Source organism: Tenrec ecaudatus, chromosome 1 (assembly GCF_050624435.1).
Source record: "Tenrec ecaudatus isolate mTenEca1 chromosome 1, mTenEca1.hap1, whole genome shotgun sequence".
Taxonomy (NCBI): Eukaryota; Metazoa; Chordata; class Mammalia; order Afrosoricida; family Tenrecidae; genus Tenrec; species Tenrec ecaudatus.
Genome location: NC_134530.1, coordinates 71541911 through 71553281, shown reverse-complemented (window position 1 = coordinate 71553281; position 11371 = coordinate 71541911). Strand labels below are relative to the sequence as shown.

Sequence of the window (11371 nt, the reverse complement as noted above, 5' to 3'; positions counted from 1 at the left end):
GTGGAGACCCAAGGCCCAAGTGTCGGCCAATGGAGATCCCCTCATAGAGGGGTTTAGGAGAGGAGATGGGTTAATTAGGGTGTGAGGTAGTACCGATGAAGAACACAGCTTTCCCCCAGATCCTGGATGCTTCCTCCCCACAACTACCATGATCCGAATTCTACCTTGCAGGGCTGGATAGGACAGAGGTTGTACACTGGTACAAATGAGGGCTGGAGGCACAGGGAATCCAGGGTGGATGATACCTTCAGGACCAAGGGTGTGAGGGGCGATGCTGGGAGAGTGGAGGGTGTGTGGGTTGGAAGGGGGGAACTGATTACAAGGATCCACATGTGACCTCTTCCCTGGGAGAGGGACGGCAGAGAAGGGGGGGGGGGAAGGGAGACTCCGGATAGGGCAAGATATGACAAAATAACGATGTATAAATCACCAAGGGCACATGAGGGAGGGGGGGATGGGAGGGAGGGGAAAAAAAAGAAGACCTAATGCAAAGGGCTTAAGTGGAGAGCAAATGCTTTGAGAGTGATTGGGGCAGGGAATGTATGGATGTGCTTTATACAATTGATGTATGTATATGTATGGATTGTGATAAGAGTTGTATGAGTCCCTAATAAAATGTAAAAAGAGAAAAAAAAAGAGGGCGAGAATGATTGTACATCCCAAAGAGTATATCAATATAATTCACCTGTGTGTAGAACCTGTTGAATGGTATCAGTTTTGCTGAGTATAGTCTCAACAACAAAATAAAATTTAGGAAAAGCAAAATAAAATCCTATGGGGCAGTTCTACTCTGTTGGTGAGGTAAGTAGTCTTAGGGACCTGGCTCACTCACTCATTCTGCAAATTAGTATTGAGCGGCTGTGGTGCCCCAGGCACGGTGCCAGGGGCTGTGAGTACAAGAATGGGCAGGGCAGACCCAGCCAGCACTTCGGAGCTCTGGGAAGGGTGTAGCACATGATTCCAGGAAAGCTAGGAAACACTGTGTAATCTAGTAACTTTTTTTCCCCAATCATTTTATTTGGGGCTCGTACAACTCTTATTACAATTCATCCATCCATCCATTGTGTCAAGCACATTTGTACATTTGTTGCCATCATCATTCTCAAAACAATTGCTTTCTACTTGAGCCCTTGGTATCGGTTCATTTTTCCCTTCCCTTCCCGCCCCCTCCCTCACGAACCCTTGATAATTTATATATTCATATCTTACACTGACCGACGTCTCCCTTCACCCACTTTTCTGTTGTCCGTCCCCAGAGGAGGGGATTATAGGTCGATCATTCTGATGGGTTCCCCCTTTCTCCCCTCTCTAGTAACTCTTCGTTTCTGCTCTAGCTGTTTTGCCACTGTATTTCCTCGTCGCCCGGAGAAACTGGGCTTGTCCTCATTTTACTGTCGAGGAAGTAGAGGCTGCCTCTTGTCTGAGACGCGAGCGAGCCTACTGTTCCGTCGTTGGCCCGCAGAGAGGCTGGGAGCCGGACATAGCCTTTCCGGAAGGCTGGAGCAGCCGAGGCCCTGGTATTGGCAGGGGAGGGGACCCTTCGCCCGCCCCTGGCCGCAGCGTGGCTGGGCCGGGTAGGTCCGGGGCGGAGTCGGCGCTGCCTAAGGGGCGGGCGGGAGGGCGACCGCCCGGCCCCGCTGGGCGGGCAGGCAGACAGGCTGGGGGCATCGGCCAGGAGGACCGGCAGACGGAAGGTGGCCCAGGGCCCTGAGGATGCGACTTCTCAGCCAAAGAAGGGCTTGAGCTGTCCCACCTGGGCAGACCCCGTGAGTGAGCGCCCGCGCCCCCGGCGCCCCCCGCGCCCCCGCCCCAGCAGTGCTTCCACTTTCATTTCCTGGCAGCCCCAGTGAGGCACCGTCCGGAGGCCACCTCGGCCCAAAGGCAAGGCAGCCAGTCTCTGGTCCAGGGTCGGTGCGGAGCACGCCCGAAGTCCGGGCTGAGGGTGGCGGTGGTCGAGGGGGCGTGTCCTGGGAGCGGAAATGTCAGACCGGCTTCTCTGGATCGTATGACCTGTTAGACCCTGACAGTTTGGCTGCTCAGAAAAGTGGTGATGAGAGGGACCTGGGCAAAGGGGGTGGGGAGCGGCGGGGGGAGTGGCGGGAGGCGGGTTGGTAGGGTGGCAGATCCCTACAGGGAAGAACATGGAGTCTCTGCCTCTAACTTCCTCTTAGATCTTGGCCAGCATCACACAGCCTCCCCTCCTCAGTCTCACAGTGCAGGCTGCGTGGTAGGTTCAAATTGGAGCTATCCTTAGGCTAGGCCAAGGGAGCAGTAGCCATGACCCTGGAGGGGGCTGAATGTCAGAACCACAGAGGGTCACCTTATGGTCCCGATGTCCATGTGGGAAGTGAGCAGGTCGCTGGCACGGGAAAGAAACACCCAGAAACAGGAGTCAGGTTCAGGGGGAGCCCTGTAGCTGTTCAGGGAAAGGGACAGAAGTTTAGGCAGGGATAAAGACCGAGTGCCTGAAGAGGGTGGTGGACACTCCATTAGGGAAGACAAGCTGCATGGATAGAAAACCATCTGCCCTGCACACCCTTCCATGGCCCCCATCCCCTTCCTCAAATCTTATTTTGTCTGGGAAGAAGCCCAGACGGGGCTCCAGCTCCTTGGTCAGGGTGCCCGTTGCTGTGGGAAAGGGATGCGGAGCTCTGTGTGTTGGGGAACCAGAGGGCAGTTTGGTCTGTTTAGTGGAGAAGATTCTCCCCCTTCCACACAATACCCTCTTCTCCCCTTCTCCGCACTAGATCAGCCCATGTTGGACAATGGTCCTGTACTCCTGGCCAACCTTGTCCCAGCTCTATCATCTGTGTGACCACAGACTCTTCAAATGCACTCTCGTGGCCTCAGTCTCCCCTTGGGTTCAGGAAGAGGGTTGGGCTAGCTGCCTTCTCATGCTTTTCCAACCTTAGAATTCCAGGTTCAACGTCTCCCTTGAAGCCTGCACATTGACTGCCAAACTCTGATCCAGGTTTTTTTTGGGGGGAAGGCAGCAACCGCCAAAGACCCCATCCGTGCAAAGCAGAGGTCAACCCAATGTGTGTAGGCAGTTGGTGGGTCAGGGCGAGGAAGGAAACAGACAGGGGAGTGTGTGATGGGCTCAGGGACCAGGAAGAAGAGCCGAGTGGTGAGTGTCGGGAGATGGAAAACAAGACCAGAAAAGGAGGCTAAGAGGGTTGGGCCAAGTCAAGGGTCTGTTTGCCAAATTGAGGGTCTACTTGCAGATGCAAAGTTGGTGAGCTCAGGAACCCCCACCAACTGTAGTGTGAGTGATTTTGGAAGCCCCTGCCACAGGAGAATTTAGAATGGAAGCTGTACTCAAAGTGTGAACTCCTTCCGTCAGGCAGTAGGTCTTACCCCAAGGACTTCTTTAGGTGAGAAATTAAGAAGTAGGGGGTTGGGTAAGATGACCTTCAGCATCTGTGGTTTTTATCAAGGGGACAAGGTCCTGCTGGAAGACTCCCCAGTTGCCTTCATCTTACTTGATTGTCCCGCTCCTGGCTTGCCTGTGGTGTGAATAGGAGAAAGTATCTTGTTCCGAACATCTCCTCCATCTGCTTAACTAGAGGCCGAAGTGACCCCTCCGTGATGTGCTGTGTCTCTCGCTAACCCCAGTGTGGCCTTGTACCCACCTTCCCTTCCTTGGCCTTTTCCCAGCATTATCAGAGTGTGAAGAAAGATGCTGGTGTCAGGCAGGCATGCTCAGGTCAGGCTTTGTCTGTGGCAACACTCAAGCCTCGGTCTAGTGTTAGGCTCAGGACTCAAACTGAACAAGGTCAGGGCCAGGTCAGACTTCAGCCTGGGCTCAGAACCACATGTACCCAGAGGCTATACTCAGGCTTGTGCTCACTCTGGGTGTCAGGGTCAGTGTACTCTGTTTGTGGCTAAATTCCAGTCTGCAGTCTCTGAATTTTCCAGGTGCTCGCAGGAGAGATGAGAGGACTGCACTGAGAGTTTCAGAAATATGGTTTCTATTGGAATGACCCAAGAGGTCACAAGGGGTCACCCAGCAAGTCAGTGGTGGAGATGGAACAAGACCCCAGGACTTCTGCTTCCAAGCCTGGGACTCTGACCACTGTCCCACTGTACACTTTGAGTACACCCTGTTCTGAGTCAGGAGTCCTTCAGTACCAAGAGGCAGCGAATTTTATGGGCTCTCGATGGTCTTAACTGGTGGATCCTCCTGCCCTCTCCTCCCACCCAGCAGTGTCATGGAGTCACTGCTGACTCATAGCAACCCTCTAGAACAGGGTAGGACTGCCCCTGTGAGTTTCTGAGACTGCAACTACTTACCAGAGTAGAAAGCCCTATCTTTATCCCGAAGGGCAGCTGGTGGGTTTGAACGGCTGGCCTTGCAGATCACACCTTCACATGTAACCACTCCGCCACCAGGCTCCAGTAGAGGTCTAGGATCTGCTAAGTGTTAAGCACAGGGGAAGCTCAGGGGAAGGGGCTTGTTGAGAGTGGGGGTTAGAGGAGAGGCTGGCTAGGGGTGGAAGGATGTCCGGCCATTGACTAAAAAAGCTAAACAGCTTTGCCACCCACTCTGCTCTAGCACCTGCAGCGACACTCTCAGACCGGCCTGCAGGTCACATGAGGGGCCTTTCCTGTTTCAGGGTAGATAAGGAAAGGACATTTTTGGTAGTCAAGTCCCTCTTGTTCCTTGGGAATCCCCGGCACCTGGATGGACTCCGGGATATCCCAAAGGAAACTGAAGGGGAAGGCCCTCACTCCGGCCCCAGCACCGCGCAGCCGGGCTCCGCCACCGTGCCCCAGCTGGCCTGTGGGGGCTCCCAGAGGTCCTCTCGTCTTGTCCAGGCTGCTGCATCTGGCGGGCCCACAAAGAGCCCCTGCAGCCGCCCATAGGGCCCGCAGCAAGTCCGAGCAGCACCAACCCTCTGGGAGATGAGATGAAACGGAAACGAAACAAGGTCAGAGGGCTGTGGGTGTTGGCCAAGGGGAACAGGATGCTGGACCTAGGAAGTGAGGAGTGTTTAGATTTTAGGCAGAGGATGCGGAGGTTGATCTGAGACTGGAGGAAATGACATGTTGGGGAATGAAAGCCCCTTCGGTAGAGCGCTGACCGCAATGCACTTGACCCTGGCAGGGCACCCGCAGGTCAGGTCCGCGGACACCCAGCCCCGTGTTGCTATGGCGCTGTGCCTGAAGCAAGTGTTCTCCAAGGACAAGACGTTCCGGCCTCGGAAGCGCTTCGAGCCCGGCACGCAGCGCTTCGAGCTGTACAAGAAGGCGCAGGCCTCGCTCAAGTCCGGCCTGGACCTGCGCAGCGTGGTGAGGCTGCCGCCGGGCGAGAGCATCGATGACTGGATTGCAGTGCACGTGGTGGACTTCTTCAACCGCATCAACCTCATCTACGGCACCATGGCTGAGCGCTGCAGCGAGGCCAGCTGCCCGGTCATGGCCGGCGGCCCCCGCTACGAGTACCGCTGGCAGGACGAGCGCCAGTACCGGCGGCCAGCCAAGCTCTCTGCGCCGCGCTACATGGCGCTGCTCATGGATTGGATCGAGGGCCTCATCAACGACGAGGGTGTCTTTCCCACGCGCGTTGGTGAGCCACCTGGCGGGCATTGCACAGTTGCAGCGTTTTGCTCTCATCGGTGGGGTGGGGGGGGGGGCGCCATGATTTGGTAGAAGAATCAGAGGCTCTTAGAAGTTAAGTGCCTTGCTCAAGGTCAGGCAGGACTCTCAATTTGGGGCGCTTCTTGACCAACGCTTGAACGGCTCCCTAGAGCAGTGGTTCTCAATCTGTGGGTCGCGACCCCTTTGGGAGTCGAACGACCCCTTCACAGGGGTCACCTAAGACCATCGGAAAACACATAAATATTTCACAATATATAATTACATATTGCTTTTATGGTTGGGGTCACCACAACATGAGGAATTATATTAAAGGGTCTCGGCATTAGGAGGGTTGAGAACCACTGCTCTAGAGACTCCGCAGCATAGACAGATTCTCAGACTCTTCTAGGCCCTAGGTGTTTGTAGCAGGTTCCATCCACCTGTTTGGGCTGATTTGCCATCCAGCCTTTTCAGAACTCCCTCAGAGTCCAAACCCCACAGGGCAGTCTTCAGTTTTAGCGCTGAAGCTCTGAGAGCAGAACTTTTCCTTGTCAGGCCAAAGGCCTCTTCTTATCTCAGCTAGGCAGCCTGGGTGCAGTGGCACGGAGGAGGGGAAGGAAGGAGGGCATGCACCCCCAGAGAGCATGAGGGGTGTCAGCTAAGGCGCTGATCAGGCCTGAGTCTATGTGCATCACAGCTGCCCTACGGGTACTGTGGGGCCCCACCCCTACCTGCTGAGCCATGGCAAGGCTGTGGGAGGGGGTAGAGTCAGAGATGGGTGGGGCAGGGTGGGCAAGCCCAGAGCGGAGAAGTCTGAACACTGAGGGACACTGGGCACTGAGTCACATTCTATGCCCACAGCTCCTCCTCAGCAGGTGGTTGGTGGTTTCCTGCACCATCATGCCCAACAATACCCCCTTGCTACCCAGTCAGTTCCGACTCATAGTGACCCTATAGGCAGAGTCGAGTTGTTCCGTGGGAATTCCAAACCTGTCAGTTGTCAGGGTAGCCCGCCCCTAACAAATCATCACAGGTCCAGTAGGCACAATTGTACAGTGATAATAAGTAAAGATTATAGTAAAGTCATAGAAAATATGAGATATTAGAGAGGAGTAAAGGAGTCAGATACATCTCATGGTAGTATGCTCACCTCAGCTCCTCTTGGTGGTACAGGGCAGGAGAGAGTGAGATTTATTACTAGCCAAGGCTTACATATCTTTTTGGGGACGTGCAAGCCCCCTAATCACAGGTAAAGACATACGTCACCGGAGGGGTTTGTGCTATAGGTACTGCAGTAATGAAAGGGGGACGGTCTAGGGATATATACGCAATAGGAAGGGGAGGTATTGGGGGTACACATGTGACAAGATGGGCGGACCCTAGATTCATGATGGTGGCCTAACCTTGATTGCCTTAGAGCTGAAGACTTTATTTAGCTGAAGCTTTCAGGGGAAGCAATCCACTGTCCCTAACTGCAGGGAGTGAGCCCCACCTATTGTGGGAGAAACAATAGTGTCTGCTTGCTGTGGGTGGCTAGAGTCTTCAGGGAGATAACTTGACAATCATTTACCATTAGTTGCAAGCAGTGTCCTAAGACTAACATATATATTTAGGGGAGTCGAGTTGGGGAACAGTCTTTTGTATCCCACAGTCAGTCTTTATGGGAGCAGCTTTATCTTCTTTCCTCAATCAAAGAGGTGGGTGGATTGAGCCATGGGCCTATGCTTAGCTAACCACGTGCTTAACCACCAGGGTTCCTGTTTGTCCAATAATGGTACCATACCTTCATTTTCCATCTCATAGAGACCCTATTGGAAACCTAGCCTCTGTAGGTTTCCAAGACTAAATCTTTACAAGAGTAGAAAGCTTCGTCTTTCTCCTTCAGAGTGGCTGGTGGTTCCAAACTGCAGACCTTGAAGTTAGCAGCCCACTATTCCACCAGGGGGCAATAACAGTGAGTCTGAATTGACTCAATGGCAGCAGGTCCTTTTACATGGGAGGCAACTGAGGCTGAGAAGGGAAAAAAATGGATTCTAAAGCCCAGAATCCATTCTGGTCTCTTGTTCAAGATGAAAAGAACAATTCTGAGGCAATTCTTGTTTGGACTTGCCCGGGCTCACCAGGAGGCCAGGCTCAACTCTGCACGTCAGTGGAGTGGAATAGGCCAGGTCTGGGCCTGCAGTGAGCTTTACTCCCTTCTAGCCTTAACTCCCTGAGCCTAGGAGACCCCAGGTGGATCTTGGGACAGCTCTGTCACAGCAAGAAGGCATAGCCATCCAAATCTCCTCTCTGAAAGTGGGAGCTGGGCCAAAGTCCTGAAGTTTCCCATGGGCAGGAAAGGTGTATGAGCTATATAATTCGTGTCTAAGGGGATCTAGGGCATGCTGCCAAGAAGACTTGACCCTGCCTCCAGCTTTTCCTAATTAAGAGTTGTGTGACCTTGGACATGTTTATGTGCCTCGGGTTTATCATATCTGGAAGCCTAGGATTAGACCCCTCAGCAAGATTGCTATAAGAATTAGAATCAAAAGCATGGAAGCCCCGGCACAGGGCCTGGCTTATATGAACGGTTCTTCATCACAGTTACTGAACATTCGAACTCTTCTCAGGACTGGAGGTCTAAGGCCTGCTGTGTGATGTTGAGAAGGAGGGCCTCTGGGTGGGGCCAGAGGTGCTGGGTCAGTATCAGAGCATCAGGTACCATGCCAGGAGTGAGGACTTAACCCTGAGAACCCGATTTGGTGTTTTACACAGGCGCCATCTGTTAACGAACTTCCTTAGTATCGTCTTCAGGGATGTGGTAAGTGCATACCTGCAGATGTTCACATTTCCAGGAAGACTATTATTACTTTGATTGTTGTTTTAAAAGGGTTTATCACTGATACACACACACGCACACATGCACGCTCACTCACTCACTCATACACTCAAGTTTGCATAGCCTGCTTTTGGTGATGGGAATATAGAGAAGATGGTTTGTATTCCAGTGGGGAAAAGGCTCAGTTGGATGTGTTCCACTAAAATAGAAACTATGGGAGAGAGGAAGAGGATGCCTGGGGGTGAGTGAGCAAAGCTGAGCTGCATTTCATCATTAGAATGCCAACTCCCGCTTCTTGCCCCAACCCGCCCCACAGGAGTTCCCTTCCCTAAGAACTTCCAGCAAGTCTGCACCAAGATTCTGACCCGCCTCTTCCGAGTCTTTGTCCATGTTTACATCCACCACTTCGACAGCATCCTCAGCATGGGGGCCGAGGCCCACGTCAACACCTGCTACAAGCACTTCTACTACTTCATTCAGGAGTTCAGCCTGGTGGATCAGCGGGAGCTGGAGCCACTGGTGAGGCCAAGCCCCTGCGCCCCTTCCCATGTCCTCCAAAGCTTGCCTGGTTTGAGAAAGTCCCATACACAAGTTTCAGATGCATATATTAAACCCTAAAATTCAGAACAAAACTTACTGCCACCGAGTCTTTTCTGATTCATAGTGACCTATAGTAGAACCCCCCCCCCCTGACATTCTGAGGCTATACATCTTTACAGAATTAAAATGACTCTGTTTTCATGAGGTGCAGCTGGTGGGTTAGAACTGCAGCCCAACGTGTAACCCACGATGCCATCAGACCACCCCATGAAATAACATAGATATATTTAGGGAAAGAGAAGTTATTCAATGACTTATTCTCTACTTTCCTAGAGAATTTATTCAAGATCTTCAGCTAGAGTTGTATGTGTGTTTTGAGGGATGGGAATGAGGAGCTTGGGAGTGCTGGTTGGAAGGGCCAGAGTCAGGCAAACGAACAGCCAGGCCCTGCAGTTTGGGAGGCGATGCCTGGCAGCTTGAGCTCTGACTGACCCATCCCATCTTGTGTCTCTGCAGAGGGAGATGACAGAGCGGATCTGCCACTGAGCCCAGGCCTGGACGTTGTTGCCTGTCAGGCAGGGGCAGGAGACCCCCAAGAAGTCTGGTGTTAGAGAAGCCTGGAGACCCGGAGACTCCCTGCACACACCACAACCAAAGCCTCGGGACTTCTGCCCACGTGTCCCTCTCACTGTGCGTGAATGGACGAGGAGAAGGTTGCAAGGTGGCCAAAGAGAAGGAAAGGAGGAGTTAAACCTCTGGCAGTGAAGTCACTAGAGAGGTAGACCAGAAGGTTTCTTCCCTGATGGGGGCCGAGGCACATGTCAACACCTGCTACAAGCACTTCATTCAGGAGTTCAGCCTGTTGTACGCCTTTCCATGATGATTCCTAAGCCTGTTTAGGGCATGTGGATGTAACTAAGGTGAGGGTAAGAAAGATGCAAGAGAGTGAGTGGCCTGTGTGAATGAGCATGGATAACAGGGAGTGAGTGAGTGTCTGTGCGCTCGCGTGTGTATGTGTGACTTTGCCTGTGGGAGGTGTCTGCTGACCTGGCACCCTCCATACATGATTGACTGAATGAAAATACTGGGGACCACTCTAGCGGCATGGTGGGTCAGTAGCCCTGCTCGACATAGCTCACCACGTTAGCACATGCTCAAATGTGGTTGTAGGAGCATCTTTGCCTTTGAGTTTTCCAGGCTGCACGTCTTGGGGAGCTGGGGTCAGGTAGAGCCTTTCCCTGAGTGTCTAACCCGCTGGCCACTGTGGACACAGGTTCTGATTTTCCCAGACAGAGAGGTTCATGAGCTTTCATTTCACCCATCCTTTTGACTCTAGGGACTCCTGATTATAATTCCTGGGAACTGGGGGTGCTCTCTCAGTTCCACAAAGGTCCCCTGGTTCTCAAATTTGGAATCATATACTTCAATATAGTTCCCAGAATCTTGAGCCTTGGATCTCAAGATTTGAAACCCAAGACAAACATCCTCCAGCCCAAGTTGCCAGTGGAACTTGGATGGGGAAACTCCAGAGTCTCATCTCCCATCCTGGAACCTTGAGGACATAGTAGCTGGTGAATGGATTCTTCCAGACACAGGGAGTCTGCAAATAGCTGCCTGCTTCCCAACCATACCTGAGACGTTCCAGCTGCCTGGAGCTTAGAGCACAGCCCTCCACATTGCGAGAGGCTGAGGTGTTCCTTCAGAGCCCCATTACTCTTGCCCTCATGCCTGGAACCATCGGAAAGCAAGGCAAGAATGTGACCTTACCAAACCCAAATGGCCATGCTGGAAGACCAGGTTGAAGAGAGAGCCAGAAGCAACCTGAGAGTCATCCAGGCTCACCATGTCCCTGGAAGAAGCTGTTGACACCTGGAGGAGAGGGCAAAGAGACAGACCAAGGCCTTCTACGGAAGCCTTCGTGGAACTAGACTGGAAACCAGGACTCTTGACCCTCGGTCAGGGCTTGTCAATTGCTAAGTAGGAACGATGAGGTGCACATGCAAAGAGGGTTCGCCAGCCTATTTATCAGGACCTACTGCTCCTGCTTTGAGCAAAGATTTCTAGCCTGATACCAGAGTGCCCCACCATTCCTCAGGCTGGGTTTGTCTGCTGAGCCAAGTCTCCACATTCATCACCCCACAGCTGCCTGCGCACTAAGGAAATGGATGGGACTCCTGGGGTCAGCCAGCTGGACCTGTGACTATTGCCTCCTGAGAAATTCCCAAGGGAACTGTGCTGGCCTAGCAGCTTTGCCAGAGGCTCCTGGGAGAGGGCCAGAGCTTCCTGTCCTCAGGCTGGGCTGTGGCTTGGAAGATGGATTCTAGGCTGTGGCTAGGGCTGATTGTGGGGAAGGGGCACGGAAATCTATTTTTGTGAAACAGAGGGAAGACTTTATTGTTGTTATTTTTGGTAAAATAAAGGAGGCCAACTAAA

At 52.8% G+C, this 11371-nt stretch overlaps 1 protein-coding gene across 1 annotated transcript; it reads left to right on the top strand.

The window, feature by feature from the left end:
* Positions 1 to 1648: 1648 nt before the first annotated feature.
* On the top strand, positions 1649 to 11371 carry MOB3C (MOB kinase activator 3C). The gene is made up of 4 exons (XM_075555760.1): positions 1649 to 1766; positions 5108 to 5569; positions 8715 to 8917; positions 9455 to 11371. Exons 2-4 carry the CDS (start codon positions 5152 to 5154, stop codon positions 9482 to 9484), a joined length of 651 nt encoding a protein of 216 aa, XP_075411875.1. The 5' UTR covers positions 1649 to 1766; positions 5108 to 5151; the 3' UTR covers positions 9485 to 11371.